Source organism: Siphateles boraxobius, unplaced genomic scaffold, assembly GCF_051911475.1.
Source record: "Siphateles boraxobius isolate OS27281-9 unplaced genomic scaffold, OSU_SipBor_1 11, whole genome shotgun sequence".
NCBI classification, from domain to species: domain Eukaryota; kingdom Metazoa; phylum Chordata; class Actinopteri; order Cypriniformes; family Leuciscidae; genus Siphateles; species Siphateles boraxobius.
The window spans coordinates 1,593,012-1,619,930 of record NW_027508711.1 but is presented as its reverse complement, the minus strand read 5'-3'; the positions used below and the strand labels follow the sequence as shown (position 1 = coordinate 1,619,930).

Genomic DNA, 26,919 nt, shown 5'->3' with positions numbered 1-26,919 from the left:
AAAAACTCCAGCATCAGCACTGACCGCACTCTCAGTAGGCAACTCTCAGTACAGAGCGCAAAGTGGGAGGAGTTTGTGTGGGAGGGGGTGAACGATCGAGACCACGCCCACTGACAGACAGACCTGTTAGACAGGAGATGCCCATCACCCGGAGGCATATTGATTTGACATACCTGAGGGCTGTAGGAACACACGTCTGCTCAAGACATCATCTACGCTTTACGAGCGGGCTGTTACATAAGCAAGAAAAGCAGAAATCAGCCAGTTCAATGTAGCCATCCTGATAGCACGATCATTAAAGAGGGATTATAGGAGCTCTATGAACAGCAGGTAAGTGCAGAGCTGCTACTTTTCTACTGTTTGAGATCTCGAAGACATTGTATCGAATGCTCTTGACTGAATAGAATTAACATTCGAATAAGAAAAGATGCTTGTATGCTTAAGTACCGCAACATCGTTTATAATGCAAGAGAGTATAGGCTATTTATATACGGTAAAAAATGTTCTGATGAAATATTTGACTGAACTGCAATATTTAATTCTGCAATACTATTTTATCTACTTATTTTAAATATTTCATATTTAATAAACTTTACTATTGATATGGTTAGTTATTAGTTAGTTAGCATGAAGTGTGCTTCATAGCATCTGAGTTAACTGCTTTTATTCAGTTAGACAGATAGATATATCTCTCTATCTACACTAAGCAGTAATATTTCTTTGTATTATATTATATTTACGTATCTTTAATCTCTCTCCATTTCTATGAATCTCTCTAGTTTTATTATGTATAAACTATATATATAGACTAGATAGATAGATAGATAGATAGATAGATAGATATACACAAAATATTTAAGATTTTTTAAGATGTACGAATTTCAATTGTAGCCTATAGTAAAATTCCATCAAATTGAATTGAATAATCCTTGAATAATCCTATATTATTTATATTATGAATTAAGGAATTTAAATAAGTAAAATAAACTTGAGCTAAATACATTGTTTTTTTTTATAAATCTTAAGGGAATGGACCATTTAGTTTATGTGATTGGTATTCATACATTTAAACATATTTTCTTTTCTTTTTTTTTACATTTATGAATACAGATCACATCATCAAATGGTCCATTCCCTTGTATTTCCCTTGATTTCCCTTCCCTTGATTTTTTAAAATTGTTTTATTAAGCTGTATTTTTTTTACTCATTTAAAATTCTTAATTCATAATATGAATAATATGTAAGGATTTGATGGAATTTTACAATACAATTGAAGTATGTATATTTTTAAAAGAAGGCTTACTTTTATACATGTTTTATTTATAAGTTGATTTTGAACTTGATTTTTCATACTAAAATTCCATGCAGGACAAGTGTGTTTCTGAAATGGCGCACAAGTGTGATTGGTGTGTTTTTGCTTTGAACACAAACTGTGACTTCTGTCAAATTCTATAATCAGGGTGTACAATATTCTTACATGAAAGAGTTTATATGCAGTGCATTTATTGTTGTGAATTAATATGAATGAATTGTGAATCAATGTAAGTGATTACACCATGAACAACATGTTCCCGAATCAGTAGTTTATAGTTTATGTCAAGTTTAGGCTCACAACCAGGGTTAGGTGCTATCACCTATCATTTCCCTCTAATTTGAGGATAATCTATTGGTAGAGTTAGGTTTAGAGATATAGGACTAAAGTTTCAAACAGGAATTTTGTTCCAGGATCAACAAAATATGTTGATTCAGGAACATGTTTTACTTGCTGCATGCAATTACATATGAAGCAGGCGTTATCATTGTGTGCTCATTATTATACATTTAACAGGCAGTGTAATGTAAAGTGTGACTTAAATATTTTTGATTTTGTCGGGATCATCAAGCTACCTCACATGGCCCAGAATCAGAGCAGGGCTTTAGAGTCTAATTATATTGAAGAGTGGAAAGTGCTGATATAGGCGTTCATTGTGTAATGAGCTTTGGATCGGTCTAATCCTGGGCATAAGAGGACAGAATGGCTGTGAAGTCTTCATGGTTCCAATTCGACAATGAGTGTCAACACTTTAATAATGGGTGAATGCTTCAGAGTTAAATATTGTTTTGGTGTCTGTCATATTTGATCCTTATGTCTGTTATGCAATTCAAACAGAGGCAGAGATCTCATTCGAACAGTGGAGACAACAAAAAGAAAATATTCTTTTTAATATTGATTAGAATATTGGCAGTTTTCCCTAAACTGGGACAGAAGTGTTCCACTCAGAACCGCTGGTTAATATGTCTTAAAGGAATAGTTCACTTAAAAATAAAAAAATTCTGTCATCATTTACTTATTCTCAAATTGTTTCAAACCTGTGTGAGTTTCTTACTACTGCTGAACACAAAAGAAGATATTTTGAATAATGTCGGTAACCAGACAGTTGATGGACCCCATTGACTTCCAAAGTAGTCTCTTTTTCCTATGGAAGTCAATAGGGTACATCAACTGTCTGGTTACCGACATTATTCAAAATATCTTCTTTGAAATGTTTTTTTGTTTCTTGTTTTTTGGATGTATTGTTTGCCTTAAGCTTGAGTTCATATAAATAGACTTATTTATATTAGACGTGATTACTGAAACTGAAACTGGAAATTCTGGTATTTTTTGTAGTCATACAATAAAAATAATCTTAATTATTCATCTTGATACACTGGGCATGATATGAGGTCAGATAAAGTGTACAGTATGAGCAGAAATCAGCTTTTTCTATTTATCTTTTTGTACTTAATAGTAATTTGATATTTATATGTATTAAACCCAGTGCTTTGTGTGTGACGTGCGGAACACACCGGAAGATCTGACAATAGCTTATTTACCTGATTAAAGTGTTACATGCCACTTCCTAAGCGGCCATTCAGCTGATCGTATCAGTGAGAGTGCTCAACACACTTGCATATCGCTCAAGTTGTTTATTGAGCTGGCTAATAAAACTCCTGCTATCATTATAGTCTATCTTTTGTCGGTAAGAGCCACCTTGAGGGCCTGGATCATAGCGGCAATAAGGCATGTAAAGTGTATCTGGCATGTAAAGTGTACCTGGGAAATGTGACTAACAGTTTGAATTGGATGGCCATGAGGTGTAAAAATAAAATAAAAAATAATAAATAAATAAATAAATAAATAAATAAATAAATAAATAAATAAATATATATATATATATATATATATATATATATATATATATATATATATATATATATATATACATACTGCATTTAAATATATATATATACTGTATTTATATATATATATATATATATACATTTAGATGAATACCTAAATATGTGCTGCATGCGTGCTTGATAAAATGTGTGCTGCATGCATGCTTTCTCTCAATAAAATAAAAACGTAACAAAAATGACAGCGGTGAGAAAGCAGCAGTTAAGAAAGCATCTGATCATAGCGATGTGGATACAAGCTCTCCAATTCACCCGCATTATGTCGACAAATGAGGTAATTCAAATTACACTTATGATACAGTAGTTTGATCATAAATTATACATTTGAGACTATAGAATATACAGATCTGGGTATGTGAGACTATTAGAATGAATCCACGAAACAATGACGTTACATTACAGAATTGCTCTTTCGACATTATCCTGAACATTGTATATACATTCATTTCATGTGTCATTGAACGGAAGAGAGGCTCTCTGGACTAGAGCCTGCTTTTGATTTTCCTTCACATAAAAATCTGTCTATAGGCTTTCATAGTCAACAGGAAGTCTGGATGGTCTCAAGTTTTGTTACATGTTTTGCTGTTCACACATTGGCAATAAAAAAGCGATTAATACATGAAAATTCTTACACATATCCCCTTTAAGCCAGCTTAAGCAGCTTTTCATATATATTGCTCTTAAATTTTCAGCTTCTATTCAGCATTGACCTATTTGCTGTGTACTTGATTAACTCATTGACCTCTGCATGCTTTTATTGCTTGGCATCATCATGTCTGGAACAGATCCCATGTCAGAGCGATGATGTTGTTGAGTCATTGTTTGCACAATGAATAATATTTGTAGGTTTACTCAGTTTGTCTTTCTATAGCAGTTACTTTTTTTTTTTTACATGCCAGTAGTAGTTCACCCCAAAACTTTATTTATTCACTTTCATGTTGTTGCAAACCTGTTTTTTTTTTTTTTTTTCAGTGGAACACTAAATTATAATTTCCCAAAGCTGTTTCGCATTTAACAGCAGTTTAGATTAGAGTTTCGGTGGTTAGGATGGTTTTCATTGAATAATTAAAATTCTATCCTGTTCCTTCTAAAAATCCATTGCATGGTATCGGAAGACTTGATATAGTGCATGGACTACTTTTATGGCAATTTGTGGACTATTATAGTTTTTTTTGTCCTTTTTGGAACTTGACAAAAGTGACCATAAGAAAAGAGCTTTTTTTCTTTAAAAAAATGGAACATCAGTCTGGCAGGTAATTCACTGCAATTAGTTGAATGCAAGTAATTTAAAGTTCAGTTCAAAATGAAAATTCTGTCTTTATTTACTCGATGTATTGACTTCCATAGTATTTATTTTCCTATGGAGGTCAATAGGAAATCAAATGGGGTATCAACTTTTTGATACTGACATTCTTCAAAATATCTTCCTTTGTGTTCAGCAGAAGACAGAAAATCATACAGGTTTGAAACAACTTGAGGGTGAGTAAATTATGACAGAATTACAATTTTTAAGTGAACTATTCCTTTAATGTCAACACCTTGTACCAAGCTGTCAAAGCCACTCTGAAATTAGTGAAGTGCTGAATTGAAGTGCATTATATAATGAGCAGATTAATGGAATGCTGAAATGTAGTAATTTGGGGAAAGCATTGCAACCATGATTGAATCCTCAGTCTTGCAGAAACATGAATTCACAAACACAAGTGGTGATATTTGTCTGCAGGAGAAGATGTTAGAGAGCTAGTTCGACTGGTTTCACCGTTTAACAGATTCACAGTTGTTAAGGCGATGTGTTATTCCATCAACAATAACAATTGTTGATGTATATCTATAATAACGAAGTGTATTTTGGGCTCTGTGCAGTACACGTGATACTCCTTTTCTTTGTGTTTTGTATCTCTTTTAGGCAGCTTGTAAATAGCATGATTTTATATGAAATTCAGATGAGACTGATTCATAATGCCGCTCACTTACATTACAGTATATCTCAGGGCCAAAAGCACCTCTTTGATATAATGTAACAAATCAAATATTAAATTACATTAAAATCAAACAATTTGGGGAAACTAATTCATATAACTATATGATTAAAGTGAATGTTTTCTCTTTAAGGGATAGTTCACCCAAAAATTACAATTGTGTCATAATTTACTTACATTCATACTGTTCTAAATCTGTATGACGGTTTTATTCTTTGATTCACAAAATTCGAGAAATTTCAGCAAGTTTTGAAAATTTATTTTTTTCTCAATGTTGTTTTGGACCCCATTGACTTTCATTGTATGGGGAAAAATTCTCCTTTTGCGTTCTGCAGAAGAAAGAAAAGAGTAAGTAAATGATGACAGAATGGTAATTTTTGGGTGAACTATACTTTTAACAAAAAGGCAATTAAAAAAAGACAAGCCTGTTATTTTAATGACGTAATATTTTAAAACAAGTAGCTAGCTTTATATCTGTCGGGCCAGGTGTCATTATTAATGTATCATGAGTTTACACCCTCCATGTGATCTGATTATACCTCAATGACGACAGACTACTTTAGAGATTTGCTGTGAATTAGTCTTACGCAGTCATCGCCACCCACCTGGACGACTAGATATGTCCCCAAAGACACAGGTCCATCCGTCAACAGTATCTTGATCCTAATCCCTAACATTAGTCTGGATTTGGCTCATGGCCGATCACCTCAGGTCTATGTCACCCACCAGTGCAACACTACACCGCCGCTCACACCTCTAAAGAATAGGTGGGTTGGATGGTTATGTATTGTGCAGCTGGTGCAGAGTTTCCCTGTGGGGGCTGGAGAAAAGAGCAATTGAAAGAACAACACATTGTAGACAAATGTCTGAACTGAAAAAAAGCGTTAACCAACTGTGAAAGTTTTCAGTTTCTGTCTGAGAAACTCTTTGAGAATTTCTTCCTGCTAGGTTTTCCACTAAATTCTGGATAATATCTTAACAGACAAACATTTTATTTTAAAAGACAGCCCCATTCTAGGAAATCTTTAATTGTGTTTCTTAGGCAGACGTTTGGCATGTGACAACATGCAGTTTATAGATCCCAAACATCCCAAAATGTGAAAAAGCATACTTGGATTTGTGCAGAATTTTGAAGTTTCAATGTTTAGTAAAATATACTGGATTTGTTTGCAGTTTTGTTCCAGTTTAATTTATTTTTAATATGTTATAGGAAAGTTGTTTTCCAAAAAATAAGTTCAAAGATTTCTTTTTTCTGTCTACAATGCAATATTTTCATGTCAAATACGTTTGAGACATACAGAGTAAAATATTATAGAGTTTAATTGCATATAAACTGTGTGGATTTTCTGAAGCAAACATACAATTATGTTCACTACTCTCTAATGCACTCCTGCTGTCATATGATTCATCACCATGGCATTTTTTCTTCCACCAAGAGGAACAAGCAAAATACATTTTATTTTATTGCCATGACTACGCACCATGTCATCTGTTCGACTGAGCTGATGTTGTACCATCTTCAGTGATAGGTTAAATGGTAATTTTAAATGGAAAATTGTACTTGCTAAGCTATCTCCTGATTTGTGCTGAAACAACCCATATAACCTCATTGCTCTGCAAAAATATTCAAACTATGACAGACATGCACCCGTTTTTAACGTAGTATAGATGTTATGTGAAGAAGGAGGCGGGAACCAGCGAACATTTATACAATTTTAGCAACAAAATAAAACAAATACAAAAATGAAAGTAAAACACAGCAGCCCCTCACGGATGACTGCTGTCACATATAACAAACACAACACAAGTCCAGGCCAGGCCTCTCGATCTCCACTGTTGTTGCTCCTCCTTTATGCTTCCGCTCCTCTGTGAGAGATACGTGCCGCTCTCTCACGGCCCTCGGCCTAATTTATGTGTAGTTAGTAAAAACAGATGCTATAGTTCTGACAACATTCCGACAGGTTTGCATTCTATATTCGCATATTCTATATTTATGCACTTAGTTTCTGAACTATATAGTTAATATACATTAGCCCGTGTTGTTTAATACAATAATTTAAAGTGGACCTATTATGCCCTTTTACAAAAGTCTTGTTTTTGTTTTTGGGTTCAATTCGAGTAGGTTTTCATGCTTGAATTGATGCAGCACCTCTCTTCACAGTCTGTCAGTAAGACTTTATTTAGTTCATGTCTCTAATCTATGGACCCCCTCCTTCCGAAAAGAAAGAGCAGTGTGTTCTGATTGGTCTGCTGGATCAGTGTGTTGTGATTGGTGTACCACTTCGAGCGTGTTTCAGAAATATTATACTCCTTACCATAACCGCATTATTGAAAAAAGAAAAATGTCTTGGACATGCTGACAACACACTACTAACGCAACTCAACCAGGCCTCACACCCTTTATTTAGCATATTCCTTGGCCGGTAATTATTTAAATGAGGAAAATTGTGATGTGTTTGTTCTCGGTAGAAAATTCAAAACTACAGTCAAGGCGTTTTAGGGAGTTCAGAACTGATATAGAGAATAACTCTCTCTGGAGTAACTTCGTGCTTTGTAAATTTGCAGACATTTCTCATGCTCAAACAGCAACATTACACACTAAAGAAAGTTGAAAAAGTAAAAAAGCATATTAGGTCCACTTTAATTCCTTGCAATGCAAAGTTTAAATGTAAAACCTTCTGTACATAAAATGATAAGGAAAAATTAGGTCAGGTAATCCTCCTAGATCTTTTCATAGCTTTAACCTGAGAACATTAATTCCTAATGCCAGCAAGACCTCTCAGAGGTCGATCTATGGAATTATAGGGGACAGAAATGGAATACAAGAGTCGCGGGTGGGTGAGAGCGCGGCTTGCTAGATAATCTTTAGATACGTGCCGACTTGTCAACAAGCCCATGCTTGCTACTGTTCGCCTGGCTTAGTGGCTTACCCCCACTTGGAGGTTATGTAAGATAGCTGTAAACAGTAGGGAGGCAATCTTCTAATGCCAATTATCAGATCAAATGGAACATTCTTAAAATCAAAGCGTTAGACAGTGGATAATGCCAACAGGAACGTATACGACAAATGAGTGGTAGATGAGATTCTACTACTAGATGATAATATTATTGCTTGCTGTCACCACAGGCACCACAGTGTCTGAATTTTCATTGTACGTGACTAAGAAGTAACAAGGCATTGATTGTCAGTGCCTTTTCTGCAACAGTTCAGAGTGCACCATTTGTTTGCCAATGGACAAGCATTCACCACATTTATACAAGTCAATAAATCAATGCAAGATCAATGCTTCTGGGTTGTCATCTTTGGAAAGGTCTTGCTAAAGGCTGCTTCTACCTGTTTGTTTTGATGTTCATTTCTTGGCATAATTGCATTGAAATAATGTGCTATGATCGAAGACCAACAATAATTTTCTTTTTGATTACATAGGCCTAATAAATGACAGTATATGCACATCGCAGTCAGACATGCCCCTGTGTGCTATGCGGTTCTGATATACTGGATTAAACTCGTCCCAGGAATCTGTTTTGAAGATTAAAGGGTCAGCAATCCACACACCTTTATATCTTTACTTGCTAATTGCCAATTACACAACAAACCAATTAGATGACAGTTTAGAGACAGTTTATTAAAAGTGCTAGTATTTTTGTGTGTTCTGAATTTAGTAATGATTTCATTGGTTAAAACTCATCTTTGATAATCAAAATGACATATTTCCTTTGAAAACAATTTCTTCATGCCATAAAATAGCTTAAATGTAACTACACTCTTGCTTCATTTAGTATACACAGAACCATAAATATGCAAATTGGTCCCCGCCTTCACTTAATCACACCAGTTCGGACTACCTGATCCACTCAGGCAACTTTACTGTGGAAAACGCTACACAATGCCAAGTGGAAATACTGGTTTAATTCAGCCATATATGTTTGATTCAGAATGGTAAGAGTGAATTATACAGGCTTGTTTACAAGTCGATGTATCAGAACGGATACATAACATAATTGATATGATTCACCTTTGGCTTGACTACTTTAACAAACAGCTAATAATGTGTTGCTAATGTTACACAAACCATGTACCAGTTCATCATCTCAGAGTCAGAGTCTTCTAACAATCAGCATCATTAGAAACACATCCATTATAACATCGCAATATACATCATATCTCACTGTGATAGGAAAAAGCCCCGTCCTTCACGCTGATGGGATTGGTTACTTGCGGTGTTGCCAAACCTGTGGATTTCCCGCTGAATTGGGCTACTTTTGCACTGTAGCTGCATGGGGGTTTTTTTTGTCCGTGTTTTGAAGTGGACTAAAAACCACTGACTTTTTTTAGTCTGTGTTTTGTTTAGTTACTAATACTTTAACAAAACAAAGGAAAACAAACATGATGGCTTATGTGCATTCTATGTTATATAATTTGTATGACTTATCACTAGGTGGCAATAGTCAAGCTTAAAAAGCGAGGAAAGTGAAGTAGAAGTAGTAGTGCCAATCAGCGAATTCCAAATGACGTTTTTGCAACCTTGAAGGTCACTTCAACGTGGCTGTGATTGGGCAGGTTTTGAAAAGCAATTGGGCTGGCAAACCTGGCAACCCTGTTGTTTTTGACAGTAGGTTTTTGAGGCTGCATTTTTAAGGAGAAAATACTCTGCAATGGTGTTGACTGATAAATATGCACATAGTTTGTTTTAAGGTATATTAAATACACCACATAGACATGTTAACAACATTAAAAACTTGATTTTCATCACAGGGGGTCTTTAATAATTGAGTGTCAATAGTACTTGATATTATTGAGCACCAAATCAGCATATTAATTTGCAATTAAGTTGCAATTTTTCGCAATAAAAACAACAACAAGCTAGTGTCCTCCTTCAATCGTCATGCTTGTTGAACTCATTGAGGCGCTGTTGGGCTGCCAGCTTGTGTCATGGCAGTGTCATGCACTGTTCCACTTTGCATCGAGATGGAATGAAGGCCAACACAGTTGGACCTGGTCTTTCTGTTATGATGATATAATCTCTTACGTAATCAGATATGGAGAAAATGCCAGCTGGAGAAGTTTTTTTCTTTCTTTTTTTTTTAAATCTGTGATGCCACCCTGTTCACCAGGGGAAATAAAAGTTCTCTCTCTCTCACTCATTTTCTATCCGTCATGTTTATGTCGATCTTAATCTGCTGTCCTAATATCATGCATTTCATGTGCTTGGTGCTTATTTTTGTCATCAGATTAATGGTAGGCTTGGGATTGAGCCAATTCCGGAGGAGTCAGATGCCAAATGTATTTGCATATTATTTCCAAGCTTACACCGGTAGCACTTAATATCGTAAAGCTGACAGAAACTGATACGTTAGGTGAAAAAAGAGCCTGCATACCAAAGCAGAAAATACAAACTGATTGATTAGCTTGTGTTCTACAGTCATGTTCTCAAGCTAACGGCTAAATGCTTAGCAAAACAAAATGCTGGTAAATGGTAATGCATATTCATGTCCTTTTAGTTTCCAGAGAATTGTCTTAATCATGTTTGCTAGTATGAGTCAGTACTTGTTTTCTTTTGACAAGTTTCTATGAATTATACAAATGAGGTTAGATCAGAGGTGCATAGGTTGTGACATCATCCGTATATGACTGTGATCTACAGTATATGAGATTTATTAGAATGAGCAGGGCATCAATTGGAAAGATGAACAATAGATTTGGACTTTACAGAGCTCAGTTACATGCACAGGCAAACTTTAAGGTCTTTGCAAGTTGATTCAAAGCCGTAGGCAACATACTTCAGAAGTTCTGAATAGTTTTTCCTGACAAAAATACTACATATCTCCACAACCTAAATTGCACTGTCTGTACTTTTTCTGAACTGACGTATGTGTTTTAGTGATTCCAGGTAGGCAACCACCCATGTTTGGTATGCATTTGAACACTTTAGACCCCCTTAATTCAAATCTCTCTAACTGTTGTTTCTATTTGGCCCTCTAAGACTTGGCACTAAGTAACATTAGTGCTAAAAATGATCAGTGATTTGCTAAAATCACTAGACTTGCATGTAGCTTGCGTGTCTTGGCTGCTCAGGTTCCTCATGAATATTCATTAGAGAGGTTCACCTTTTGTGCTCTGACCTTTCCTTTTTTGTCCTGCTGCTCTTCTTTATTCCTGTTTCCATTCCAATTTCGTTGTTTCTACCAAAGGAAATGGAAAGAAAGTGAAATTATGACCACAACTAAACTAAATACACAGTTGTGCTGCTTAATATTTTTGTGGTAACAGGTAATACATTTTTTTCAGGATTCATTGATGAATAGAAAGTTCACAAGAACAGCATTTATAAAAATAAATAAATACAAATTAAGATTGTTTTTAATGTTTTTGAAAAAAGTCTCTAATGCTCACCAAGATTGCATTTATTTAACAAAAATATATTAAAAACTGAAATATTGTGAAATATTATTACAATTTAAAAGATAGATAGATAGATAGATAGATAGATAGATAGATAGATAGATAGATAGATAAACTTTGAACCTGGAAATCTGTATATTCTAAAAAATATATATAATGGGGTTATAACAATAGCAAACCCCCAAAAACATAAATAAATAGTAAATAAAAAAGCTGATATAAAATGTAATCCTATTCCCTATTTAAGTTTAATATCTTGCAGTAGCATAACTTTTGACTATTTGTTGAAAGTTGAAAATAGTTTCCGTAGACCTTTAGACCTTTGATTGGAGGCATGGATCTGTCTGCCTATTTTATGAGTTGAGCAATTCTTACTGGAAGTTTCACATATGCCAATAGAAGTCTTTTTTTCCATTGTGATGTTGAAAAGTACGTTTAAAAGCTTTGCCTCAAGGTCTATGTCATGTTGTAAACTATAAAACTAGTAGGAAAATTCCCACACTAAGATATACTGCTCTTTTACATGGTCCTTTGCATGTAAAATGTAGAAAGTGGCAGTTTGATGACCGCCATAGTTTTAATTGGTTGGCAGTTGGCTGCAAAACCTCATGAAATATAGACAGTAGCTTTTTATAGTAACTACTGTTTGAGTTGAACTGATCTGAATTGCTCCTGTTCTCTAAAATGATAAGAACTGAATGAACTAATGATTAAGAAAGTGTTGAAAGATGTATGGACTTGTATGGCAAAAAAGCAAAGTTTCTCAGGAGAACGAACACTTTGTTCCAGGAAAAATATTTAAACAAAAATAATGAAATCTGATCTGAAAAAACAAACATTGTGTGTATGAATCATATTCAAAAAGAAGAGGCATTATTTTATTGCTCTGGTTTGTAAGCAGTAGAACGTTTTCCAAATGATTATTTCTTGTTTTGTCCAGTGTCTGTTTCATTGTTATAGTCCCACATGAACGTAGTGTTGTAACGGTATGAGATTTTCACGGTATGATAATCGTCTCAGAAAATATCATGGTTTCACGTTATACGGTATTAAAGAATCAATATTATTATAATCATCAGCTACAATGACCCTAAAATGAATGAAAACTGATAGGGTTTTTTGGTTGAACATGGTTTATTAAAACAAACTTTTTTTAATGAGTCTGACAGGTTGTACTAAACTCCTATGAGTTTCAGTCAAGAGTGTATTTGACGATGATTCTTTTAAATAAAATTATGAAATGCTCATTTATTTCTCTCAGAGCAGCTCTGGATATGTTCATGTGTTCACGTCCTCATATAGTGAGTGAGACGGCAGACGCTTTAAACACCATGAGCGTCACACTCACTACAGAATATAGATTTACAGTATAGCAGTTTTTTGACACACACTCGTATATCGATTTGATTTATTGCACAGCTATATTTTAGATTTATTCATCCATCTATCAAATCGTGCATTTTTCGTGACATCTGCGTCAAATGGAAATAATACGGCCTTGAGTTATAAATGGAACTTTATCTGCAGGGAGGGATGGTGTTCGCGAATATGGGAGAACATGTTCGACGTATCCTCCTTTTGCAGCCACTCTTCGTCCACATTTCTGGACACAACTGGATATCCACCTTCAAGGAAAACCCCACGTTCATTTTTCGGATACCCAAAGTATTCCCACACTGCAGATTTCAACTTTTATTTCTGCGGGGGAAAGAGATTAGAATTCACAACCTCTGTCTCAGACATTTTCTCTACTCTACATGTATGGGTGGAGTCTTAGCTCAAGTGGATAGAAGTTGCATATGTGTTGGTGAGATCTGTTTTAATTTTTTTTCCAAAACCTTGGATAAGCAAATGTTCACGATATGATAATCATATATGTCAATATCGTGATAAACCGCCATACCGGTATACCGTTACAACCCTACATGAACGTGATCTTATATTTATACTGTAAACACAGAAGGCTCATTAACACGTGAGAATCAGGTTGTATCTGTTAAATGTATCTGCTCTCCTCAACAACCTGTATTTTACCATAGGACAACATTAGCAAATTAAGTCTGTCTGTCATTTTTAATTTGCTTTTTTTAAATAGATGTATTTTGTATAAACATCTTTCACAGTATTTATGCCAATGGAAGTCATAAAGATCTAATATCTTGCTTTCTCTCTTATCTCTCACTGACAGATCTAAGGCGTTTAGAAGCCATCAGGGACAATGAGGAACTCTGGGGCCTTGCTGATCTGGACCATTATTGCCAATTTAATATCACAAGCAGCAGGTGAGCAGTGTTATTGCTTATGAACCTACAGTAAGCAGTACAACCTGACTAACTTCATTTTCACACATACACTATCATTCAAAGGTTTGGGGTCTGTAAGATTTTGTAAAGAAGAGAATATTTTAGTCTGCAAGGATGCACTTAATTGACCTAAAATGAAAGTAAAAACAAGATATGTCTATTTCATATAAAGGCTTTTATTTTAAGCTTTTTATTCATCAGAGAATCAAAAAAAAAAAAAAATTAGTTTTCAACATTCATAATAACAAGAAATGTTTTTTGAGCACCAAATCAGTCTTCAGTGTCACATGATCCTTCAGAAATCATTCTAATATGCTGGAGTAGGGATCCTGAAAATTCAGCTTTACATCATTGAATAAATGGCAAAATATATTCAAACAGAAAACAGTTCTTTTAAATTGTAATAATATTTTACAATATTATTGTTTATACTGTATTTTAATCAAATAAATCAGCCTTGATGAGCAGAAGATACTTATTTCAAAAACATTTTAAAAAATCTTACCGACCCCAGGCTTTTAAACGTTAGTATGGACTTGTCATCCAATTTTGCTTAGTCTACGGTTTTGTACTTTTAATATTTAACATATCCTATAGTATATGCATACATACTGTGGTACTGAATGATTGCCATATTCAAGTACCATGGTATTTACATGGTTCTCTAAAGTGCTTAAAAGAATACCATGGTAGTTTTTTTGTTAGTATATTCGTGAACAGTATATCATTAATGCAACGCAAAGCAAACAAATTGGTGTAAATCCTTCATTTTCCCTTTGAATTTAATGTCATAATTTACATACAAATAGTCTTGCGCACAGAAAAAGATCTATTTTACAAAATGTAAAAGTTGGCATGAAATGGAATTCGAGAGACTTTTCTTCCCTATTGTGACGTGTATTAGAGTGAAATGGCTTTTTGAACAAGAAAAAATTCAGGCATCATCAGAAAAAAAGTTGTGTGAAAAAGTTATTTTGATTAAAGATTACAAGTGCACATTCATTAAAAAAAGAAATTGTTCACGAATAAATCATTTATAATAAAAAATACAATATTCCATAATAATAATAATTCCTTTGAGATTTTCATATGGGGTTTTTCAATTTAAATTGCACACACCCATAGCGAAAAGCCATGTTCATTTTTGAAAACGTATGTTTTTAAAAAAGTAACTAGAAAAGCTTAGGGTGTGAGTGCGTGCAGTGTACGTCGTAACACAAAATGTCATAGTAGCCTATCGTCAAGTTAAGTTTACCACAGACTTTATTTTACTCATAAATTGAAAAAAAAACAACATTGTAAAACCCCATAGGAAAATCTCGAAGGAACAAACAGCGAATTAGACTTCTGGATTCTCTATGCACTCTAAATGGGCACTATATATCCGCAGGTGTCAATTCCCCAGGCAAACCCAGACTCACAAGCTGTCGCTCTCCAGAGAAGGAGACCTTCACCTGCTGGTGGGAGCCGGGAGATGACGGGGGTCTGCCAACCACCTACGCCCTCTACTACCGCCTAGAAAAGTTAGTCTCTATTCTTTTTCCTTTTCTAGAGCCATTTCCTTTCTAGCCTCAGTGTTTAATGCGCATCTTTTCTTTGTCTTGCCTTTTGCCCTTTCCTCTCCAGTAATGAGTGGTTTAAAGTAGATATTCTCTGCCATGTGTTTATTTGTCTGTTTCTGAGCTCATATGGGAAATAATCAGAAATATATACATGACTTGCTTTCAGCCAACACAAACGTGCCCACACACCCTGCCAAATATAATTTACTCCGATTTTCACCAGAGCAGATCCATGAAGTGTTATGACAACATTATGGCTTTGAGATTCGGCATGAACTGTAAACAAACATATCAAACCTATAGTAATACCATGTAATTTCACACCAAGTGGAGTTCGTAGAATTCATGTTCGTACAGTTCTCATATGAAGAATGTGCTGAATTCTAATATTTCAAGGGTGCAGTATGAAATGAGCTTGTAATGTTGTAGGGATACATTTACAAAAAATTTCGTACACCCCTTCAGGGAAGATGAATTGTCAATATTTTTGGTCCATTTTCCCAGAAAGACTGTACATTTACTGCAATAAAAGGTTTATTTTGTCAACTTTAAGGAGTACACTACTACACTAGTGTTCTAAAGTTTGGGGTCGGTAAGATTGTTTTTAATGTTTTTGAAATAAGTCTCTAATGCTCACCAAGAATGCATTTATTTAACAAAAATATATTAAAAACTGAAATATTGTGAAATATTATTACAATTTAAAATAACTTTTTTATTTTATTTTCAAATGTAATTTTATTCCTACGATGTCAAAGCTGAATTTTCAGCATCATTACACCAGTCTTCAGTGTCACATGATCCTTCAGGAATCATTCTAATATGCTGATTAGCCGCTCAACAAACATTTCGTATTATCAATGTTGAAAACAGTTGTGCTGCTTAATATTTTTGTTGAAATTGTGATAAACTTTTTAGGATTCTTTGATGAATAGAAAGTTCAAATGTACAGTATTTATTTGAAATAGATTTTTTTTGTAATAATGTAAAACTATTTGTCACTTTTGATCAATTTTAAAATAAATGATCTCTTAATATATATATATATATATATATATATATATATATATATATATATATATATATATTATTGAGCACAAACCTTTGAATTGTATCAATTGTATTAGTATCAAAGCTAATAGACATGGACTAAACACTGAGAAACTCGTTTTCTTTTTGGCCCAAACATACCGTAGTAAATGAAAAGTACACTGATCAAGTTTAGTTCATATTTTGATGGTAGCATCATGAGTTTTGAGTATTATGGCTGGCACATTTATCATCAAAATATTGTTTTCAGTTTTGGATGTGCATGCTGTCACAGTGTTCAGACACAAACTAGCTGTAGAATGTATTTTTATTCTGGTGTCGGTATCATTTCAGTTATTAAGTGTAAATCTGTCTGTTGATATCTCTCATATTCAGCTCCCAGACGGTCTACGAGTGCCCGGATTACAGAACCGCGGGCGAGAACTCGTGTTTCTTCAACAAAAACAACACATCGCTTTGGGTCAACTATAACATCACCGTGGTGGCCACTAACGCCCTGGGGAAGAATAATTCAGAGCCTGTGGAGGTGGACGTGGCCTATATAGGTATGCTTATACTGTATGTTGTCATCTGTTGGTTCTTCCTGTACTGTATCACCCCCTTCCCATTCATTTCTCTTCATCCGCCGCTCTCACGTTATGTTCTTTCCTGCATAATGTGTCATTTGTATGTAATTTCGTTTATTAGTGCATATTGGATGTTACAGAGCACTGTTGCAGATTTTATTGCGGTGGAGTCATCAATGAGAGGAATGTTATTGCTGCCCTTCTGGAATCACTGTTGCGAAAGAACATTATTCTGTCGTTTGGGTCATAAAATATTACACACAGTTTCCGTCTGTCATGTTCTCTCCCGCATTAAGCGAAAAGGGTCATTTTTACCAATCTAATTTATTTTATGGGTTTATTTTTAGTTCCTGCACAATTTGACATGTCAAGTTCTTTTGATCTTAACAATTTGTGCAGTCCAATTCCTTCTTATCATTAACTCATATGTACAACTATAACTGAGACTAAACTTTAACTACGTTTTTTATTTATGCTGAAGGGGCGAAACACTCATTCACAATGTGAAGCACACTTTCTGTTCTTTCTTTCATCCTCCTTCAGCAAGTTTTCAGGTTTGTGTGCAAAGGTCACTTGGGTTGACCTTATTAGGTGTCAACTAGCTTTTTACCCTCAATCTGGAAAAAACTAGTTTTCTGAGTTATTGCTGAATGTACGGAATTCGAAATCAATAGTTCACCCAAGAATGAACATTATGTCATAATTTACTCAGCCTCATGTCATTCAAAAACCTGCATGACATTTTTGTTACACACAAACATCAGAGCTTCCCTTTTCTGTATAAGCAATAAAAGTTACTAGGGGCTGTCAAACTCAAAAACTGGTTTGTAATATAAGCAAATGAGATTTGAAAGCTACAGTAAAGGGCAAGATTTTCAGTGAATGATGCAAATCTCTGTGTGTTCCTCATACAAAGTGATCACATGTCTTATAAAAGTCATATTGAACTCTTTTTTTGTCCTAATATATTGACAGTCTGTAATATATTATGTTAAGTTTTGAGTCTGTTTTTTTTTTATTATTAATACTTTTATTCAGCGAGGATGCATCCAACTGATCAAAAGTGACAGCAAAGACTTTTACATTGTTACAAAATATTTCTATTTCAAATAAATGAAACTATAAACTTTCAAAAAAAATAAACTTTCTGTTCATCGAAGAATCCTAAAAAAAATGGGGATCACGGGATCATATTATCACATTAGTAGGTTTACCTCTTGTATATTTTGCTCATCCCATCCTGTCCTCTCTATTTCACCCACAGTTCAACCAAACACTCCAGAGAACGTCACAGCAGTAGTGGTCTATGAAGACCAGGGTCCTTTTGTAAAAGTGACCTGGGAGAAACCACAAACCGCAGACACCCGCTCAGGGTGGATCACGCTACTTTACCAGCTACGAGTTAAACAAGAAAAAGATAAAGAATGGGAGGTGGGTTGAAAAACAAATCTGTGCATCTTCTTTAGAAAGTGTTTGATTATCGATTAGTCTAGATTTATTACCTTGTTTGCACTGGACTATTTCGATTTGAGCCACCTAGAGGAAACAATTAGTATGCAGTTTGCCATCTTCACAACATACAGTACTTTACGTGCTTGTTTTCTTGATATGATGGACTGGTATTACCATCTAACTTGTTGAATGTGAGCTTTTTAAATATTAACAAACAGACTAGAAAATAGTTAACAGTTGTTTGTTTGTGACTTTATCCAAGATCATAAATGAATGGAACGCAGTTGGACAGCCAGTCGACATTAAATCAGCTGTTACACAAAGCAGTTTAATCATTTACTGTCCCAGCCCGGGTTTATGTCTTCATTAGTCCGCAGAAACCTGAGGGAGGCTAGATATGCAGGACAACAAGGACTAGATCAAACCAGATTTGTTGGGTTTTTTTATCCCAAAAGCTGTGCTTCAGTAAGAAAGAGGCATGAACAGTAATGATTGCCTAGTGACAGAGTAACCCAAGAGCAATAGTATTGGCTCTATGAACTGAGACACGTAACTGATGATCATTGCTGATGCTGCGATTGTCTTGATTTTAAGAGTTAACAGCATAAACATTGAAGAAAATATTTATTTTGATCTGAATTCAACCAACAACATATCAACATATTTTTAAGACATTTTATTAATAAAAACATGAAGAAAGTTGTTATTATTAATAAATAAATATATTTAATATATTTTCATATTGATTAGTGATCTTAAGTGTTCTCTTTATGTGTGTGTAGGAGTATGATGCTGGCATGCAGAAGTACTATAACGTGTTCAGTCTTCACCCTGGTAAAGAATACATGGTCCAGGTGCGATGTAAACCTGATCATGGGTTCTGGAGTGAGTGGACCCAAACCAGCTACGTCAAAATGCCTGACCGTATGTCTTTTTTCTTTTCATTTTTTAAAGTAAACTTGGTCATTAATAAATGTTTTTAGAGATATTTTTTCTTTGAGTGTTTTTGTTACAAAAATGCTGTAGATTTTATATGTATGTATGTTTATGTGTATGTGTATGTGTACACACACACACACACACACACACACACACACACACACACACACACACACACACACACACACACACACACACACACACTCACATTTTTGAAAGAAGTCTTATATGCTTGATGCTGCATGCTGCATTTATCTGATCGAAAAAAACAGTAATATTGTGAAATATTATTACAATTTAAAACAACTGTTCTTATTATTATCAATGTTAGAAGCTGTAATACATTTTATATGATTAATAGAAAGTTCCAGTGAACAGCATGTATTTGTAATAGAAATATTTTGTAACATTATAAATGTCTTTACTAACACTTTCAATTGACAATCAATTTTATGCATACTTGCTGAATTAAAAATATAATTTTTTATAATTATTTCTTTTTTTTCTTACTTACCCCAAACAATTAAATGGAAGTGTATCACTGTTTCCCTAAAATTTGTTTTGCAAGCACAACTATTTTCAACTTTGAAAATAATATTAATAATAAATGTTCTGCTTTGCCATCACAGAAATAAATTACATTTTAAAATATTTATATGAACAGTTCATTTAAAATTGTAAGAATATTTAGCAAAACTCCTGTTTTTACTAAATGCAGCTTTTGTGAGCATAAGTGGAATTAAAAATATTAATTATTCCAAACGTTTGACCCTCTGTGTATATTATTTGTATTTATTTATGTTTTTATCAAATTAATTGTTTTCTACATTATGCAAATCTAATACAACTATTACAAATTAAACTCAGCATATCAGCATAACAGTTGGAGTTGAAAGTTACAATTATTATTATTTACAAACATTATTTTCTGGTTTAATTTACATTTGTAATCTCAGATTTTCAGTCCTCAAACTGTTTAACATAAAAACCTGCACCAGCAATGATGCGAAAAATGGTAACATCTGAAAATATGTGTTCTATGCAAATCTGTTCTATGCATATCTATCTAACAGAGCAGAGAATTCTAGAGGGTGTACCAACAGGCTTTCAGTGTCTCCAGGGAGTTATGACCTCATCTTTGCCCGGCTAGCACAACCTCAGCCACGAATGTTTTTGAGCTGCAGCTCCTGTTGGGCCTCAGTTGCCCTGGAGCTTCCGTGAAGTCAGGCCCGGTGGGAGTCGCACCTGACGACGGCAAGCATGAAACAGAGCAAAATGAGTCCGAGATCAGCCTGTTTCCAGCTCACAGCATTTTCACGTACAACACTGTTCCAATTAGTTTATTTTGAGAGTTTTTTCATAGTATTTTTGGGTTTTTTTTTTAAATGCAGTGACCCAATTCCTGTTCTTTTTCATTTTTGGTAGTACTGTGTGTCACTGGCCACAATCCAGTGTCATAAGTAAAAAACAAATTGCAGTAGAGATGATGGTGCAGTGGGTAAGACACATGCCTTTGGTGTGAGAGACCCGGGTTCGAATCCACTGTGAGACACCAATATGTCCCTGAGCAAGACATTAACCCCTAGGTGCTCCAGAGGCGTGCGACCTCTGAAATATAGCAATTGTAAGCTGCTTTGGATAAAAGCGTCAGATAAATGTAAATGTATTCATAGCCATTTCCTGTTTTTGTGTTTGTGCTGTATAGATATACCCAGAGAGCGTTCGCTGTGGATCATAATCACGATTTTCTCTGTCTTCATCATCCTCATCCTCATCTGGGCGCTGAACATAAATAAAAACAGGTGCGTTTTTGAGGCTGAAACATTTCCACCACTCAGCCCTAAATTTTGAATTTATTTTACTTTATTTTAAATGTACGGAGCCCCTAAAGGGACGTGGTGGAGAAAAAGATTATTTGGCAATGGTTTTGCGTTCTCTCGCAAATGCTTTGCGTTCCCTGAGAAACTTTGCTTTCGCACGCAAAAACCACAAAAGTTTTGCGACTGAATGCAAAGTTTGTCGGTGGAACGCAAAACATTTGCGAGAGAACGCAAAAGCACTGCCAAATAAAATTTCCTCCCATCTCATATTTTTTTTCTTCACCATGTCCCTTTAGGGACATGAATGTATTGTTTTTGTTTACAGTTATATTTCACTGGTTCAGATCTCATCTATTTAGTTTTGCATTTTGTTCTGTTTTTATCCTGGCATTGGCAAATACCTATTAGTTCATTCATACCTATTAGTGTGATTGAAATCAAATTTGCTCTGGCTATTTATACACAATGTTCTTGCTGACAAATGCTTATTATGTAGGATTAAACTGCCATTAGAGGATTGATCCAGATTTTGCAGTACTTCACTTCACTCTGAAATGTAGTTTTTAGGCCAGTTTCTCTCAACTTAGATTTAAATAGACAAAAGATAGACTAATTACATGGTCAAATAATGTGAGGGATTCTCAATAGTACAAGGACAAACTGGATCCAAAATTAATCTCTTAATCCTGTCGGGACACGTGGAAGCTTTTGTTCCGTATTGTAGATAAATCCCTTTTCAGTATCCATAGTGCTTATATTATGATCATGCATGAAAAGCATTTGTTGATAGACATTGTTCTTAACCATGCATTAACAAAGAAATGAAGACCAATTACTATCAAACACCTTAGGAAAATATAATAATTGTTATCTAAATAAATCATCCAAATGATTACATTTTATCTACTAAAATGTATTTAAGCTTTGAATAACAGTTTTGAGCAAAATGTTGAATTCAATATAAATGTGTAGAATCTCACTGTTTTTTGGGTTTTTTTCTGTGTTTTTTTAAAATATATTTGAATTCAGTGTGAAGCTTTGTTTGCTGCCTCCTGTTCTTGGACCGAAAATCAAAGGATTCGACAAACAGCTGCTCAAGGTAATAAAACGGTCATTCATGGAACTCAGAAGAGCCTGTTTCCAAATCATCTTTGAAAGTTTTCAAGTTAGCTTTAAAGATAGACTCTTTAAGAACGATTGAATGTGTTTGCTGTAACGCCAGAGCGAAGATTGATTGCTAAGTATTGTGTTATGCAACCATTGAAGGTTTCAATCAATTCAAGTGACATTTATTTATATAGCAGATATAAATATAAATGTATATACAATACAGATTGTGTCAAAGCAGCTTCACAGTAATAAACAGGAAAGTAATGTTTTAACGTTGCAGAATTCATCAATTATGAAACAAATTAAATTTCAGCTGTAATACAATACATACTCAACAATATCAGTGTTGATGTTGCAAAGTTCATCAATTATGAAATGAGTTCAATTTAGCTATAATAGTTTAAAAAAAACATGTGACGTTTCGGCCACCATCGAGTAAACGCCATGTGTTTTTTAACTTTTTTAAAGTTGAATTTATTTAAGAGTGAGTGCTGCACCTTTTCCTAACTTTCATGAATTTTAGATTTTTTTGGTTGCACCTCCTCTTCTGTTGATAGAGCACCCATTTTAATATATTTTTCAATTTAGCTATAAGCAGCTCTAGTGAAGACAATAGTGACATTATTCAGTTCAATAACAGTGTCGATGTTACAAAGTTAGTGTCATTTTCCAGCTCAATTCAGTTCAGATTTTGTCAGTTCATAATAGTCTTTTAAATCCCGACTGAGGAAGACAATTTCTAAGGAAAACTTTTTTTTTCTCAAAAATCCATAATGCTTCAGAAAACAAATTATAATAATCTTCATACCCCTAAAAATGTCTCACAAGTTCATTAATGGGATAGCATGTGCTGAGGAAATAAAGGTTTTGATATTATGACAAAACCTTTGACATTATTTGAAGTGCAGTTATTTCAAAAATAATGCTTTGCTTTCTTTACAGAGCGGGAAATCAGAGGAAGTGTTCAACTCTCTGGTGATCCAAGGTTTCCCTCCAACCACCGATTATGACGACTTACTGGTGGAGTACCTTGAGGTGTACGACAATGAGGAGCAAGAGCTGGTACTGGATGGTAAAGATCTATCAGAGGAATGCATGAAGTCCAAAAGCCCATCAGACTGCGACTCCGGCCGGGGCAGCTGCGACAGTCGCACCCTGCTTTTGGAGAAGTGCATGGAGGGACGGGAAGGAGGCGGAAGCAATCAACATCAGTATAGCCAGCATGGAGAAACGAGCTGGGCTTCAACTGAAAGCAGTGAAAGCCAGGGCCCTGAGCCCAGTTCTCCAGAGTTCACTGATGGACGTGTCAAGACCTGGCCAATTGTGTTTTCGTCTCCCCAACCTCAACTTCACCACCAATACCAAGTAGGAGTTGAGAGACCGGCCTACCACAGCGTCCCAGAGATCCTCAGCCATTTGTCACCACATGCAATGGCAAGCAACTACCACCAGCTTAACCAACAGGACATCCCGCCACAGGAGGGACACTTCAGCAAGCCGGCCTGCCCACATTCCCAAAGCTACAACCAGTTCAATCGGGATGGCTCCGGCACTCCTTCTCCCTGCGTGCCTCCGTCATGTTCCTTGGAATACTTAGAGGTGCAGAGGGTCAACCCGGACAATATGCTACTGCTTAGGCCACTTTCAGACCCTAACCATGAGGCTGAAGGGTCCGATCGCACCGGGGAGGACTACAGCAAGGTCAGAGAAGTGACATCAAACAATATTCTGTTTCTGCAAAGGGAAACGTCCCATCAGTGTGTGGACGATTACACCCAGGCTGATAATGGCACAAGCCAGCAACCACCTCACCCCCGCAAACCTGCCGTGCACCAATCGTACAGTCCCATGCCACAGGAAGGCGTGAGGGTGATGGTAAACGGTTATGTGGATTCAACAGTCTTGATGCCACCCTATAGCACATAATGGTCCAGTGCATGAAGGCAGAGATGTAATCTGCCTCGAATGCAGCAAAAACAATACCCTAAACAATAAAATTGTCAACAGCTCATGCCAACCCCTAAAAGAAGCGCTTTATCTTGCTACATTGGTTTAAGAAAGAGGATTTATATTTATACAAATGATACTTCTAACTAGATGTAAGCAAGAAGGACTTGTTTCAGAGCTGAGTTCTGAAAAGGGTCTGTGCGCTGTGAACTTTACGTGTGCAGTTTGTAGAGCGTTGTAAAGAGCTGTGAAGTCACAGAGGTTTCTTTGACAGATTGTGTACTTTGATGAGGTTAAGCTTATAAACACCAAAAAAAATTTATTTTTACACTTAAAAGAACTGTTTTGAAGTCTTTAAAGTTAACATGAAATCAAAATGGATCCTATTTACTAATATATGTTTATGCAAAATTCCCAACTAAAAGAATTCTCCATCTCTGGTACAAATTGTACTTTTGGCTATATGTTACTCAATAGCGAAATAGCTATTTAGGCTTTAGCTGTGTCTCAAACGACACACTTTACACTATGGACTTATGCACTATTTTCTCAATCGTGTTGTGTATGAATTTTATAAGGTTATTTTGTCATTCAACATCAGAGTCTGTTAGCCCCTCCCCCTCCGTTACATAATAATCTCATCGGGGTATTTAAAGTGTTCACATTTAATGAATTTTAAATTTAATAGTATTTATTTGCATATTGTGATGTTCATTCTGGAAACATAGTGTAATTTCAGCCGTACAATTCAAAATGTCTTCATATTTTAGGTGCACTCATGCAATGTAAAAAAGGGATTTGAACTGATTGTAAACTGTAAAATTTGCCTTTGATATTTACAACTCTCAGGTGGAGGTAAACTCGCTTAAACACTTCTGCCGAATGTATTTATTATAAATGTTATTGGCACTGATTTTGAACACAAAGGCACAAAAGGTGTAAAATAAAAAATAAAAAGTAAACTGCCAGTTTTTCCAAGTAAATTATTCGCTGTAAGAATTTGTGTTTCTCTGAATGTTAACCCCGTGAGAATCTATTTTTCCAAATCTGTGTATCATAGGTAGCCATTAATTCAGCATCGCATATTTTTTATGTTTCATATAAAACAGATAATTTGAAATTTTTTATAAAACTAATTCATTCCAAAATAACCAGATAGTTATCTTGTTGATGCACAAATCGCTAACCATTAAAAACCAGTTACATGGAGACGAGTTAACGAAACAGCCCTTGCCAGTGCAAGAGTCAAACTCCAAGTTGCCTTATGCAGACATATCTGAGAGAAGACTGGTGTGTATTTTGTTGGATAGAGTTAAACACACTAAACATGTGTTTATGTCTAAAGTGTAAATATAAAATAAATTAAATGGTTATATATAATATGTAAAAATGCATTTATATGTAAGGTTTGCCTAAGCCATACAGTATAAATCATCCTATAATCTAACTTTGTTGATTTGTGAGTAGCATAACATTTTTTTATGTCTTTGTTGTTCAACAGTCATACATTCTCAGTTTCATGCATAATAAATCTGTATTGACAAAGTAATGCATCAATTCTTTAATAGATTTCTATCTCAGGCAATGGCAAATCTTCTAAATGTGTTTGTAACAGCATCTAATTTAACGTGAATTCTCAGGACAACAGTGTGAAATAATATGTCAGTCTTTTCATCTGAGAGTAAGCTATCAAATGGATATGCATTCAAGCTTTGTTACTGAAATCAGTTTTTGATTTCAATATACCAAACACAATTTAATCAACATTTGCTGTATTAAAATAATTTAAATTCAAAAACTTTAGCTTGTCATACACTAAGAATATGTCTTTTTAAAATGTTGCTATTTTCTTTACTGTCTTTTGTGTGTGAATTCAAACAACTGGAGGTGCTGAAATTAAACTTGTGATGTTAACAATGTAAGTTGACTATAATACATCTTCTGTTATACATCCTTATTGTGTTCTGTTTTTCCATAACAAACATTTGTGAAAGCGCATAGCAAAACCATTAAAACACATGCTCAGACTGTTTCAGGTGTGTTGGACTGGTTATTATGAGAATGATGGCTTTTTATTTTGCCCTTAAACACATTTAATCAAATCAGCCAATGCATGTACAGTACATAGAGTTGTTCATGGAAAATATTGCTTAGTAGAAAATAATTTATTGGGCTTAAAAATAATAGGTCATATAGACCCGAAGTTGAAAAAAAAAAGTTGAGATTATTTTATGGTAACTCTTTACAATAAGGTCTCATTTGTTAACATTAGTTAATGTAACTGACATGAACTAACAATGAGTTAATTTAATTAATTTTAGTTTAGTTAATAAAAATGTAGTTCACAGTGCATTAATAATGTTAACAAATACAACATTTGATTTTAATAATGTATTAGTAAACGTTGAAATAAACTTAAATTAATATTACATAAATTATAACAAAAATATAATTTTTATGGAATAGCCTAACAGTGGCCGAAGTAGGGGGGGGGGGGGGGTGCAACCATTTAGTTGTAACATACATTATTCCTTATACCCATACATTAATTTACAGTAGGCCTATATATTTT

General features: G+C 34.7%; 1 protein-coding gene across 1 annotated transcript; it reads left to right on the top strand.

Annotated features, from left to right (window-relative positions):
• The first annotated feature begins 112 nt into the window (after nucleotides 1-112).
• prlra (prolactin receptor a) lies at nucleotides 113-26,379 on the top strand. Its single transcript, XM_077194134.1, has 9 exons — nucleotides 113-330; nucleotides 13,787-13,880; nucleotides 15,292-15,424; nucleotides 16,889-17,058; nucleotides 18,344-18,510; nucleotides 19,314-19,455; nucleotides 21,176-21,272; nucleotides 22,320-22,389; nucleotides 23,343-26,379. The coding sequence occupies exons 2-9, from the start codon at nucleotides 13,817-13,819 to the stop codon at nucleotides 24,324-24,326; spliced, it is 1,827 nt and encodes a 608-aa protein (XP_077050249.1). The 5' UTR covers nucleotides 113-330; nucleotides 13,787-13,816; the 3' UTR covers nucleotides 24,327-26,379.
• Nucleotides 26,380-26,919: the final 540 nt, after the last annotated feature.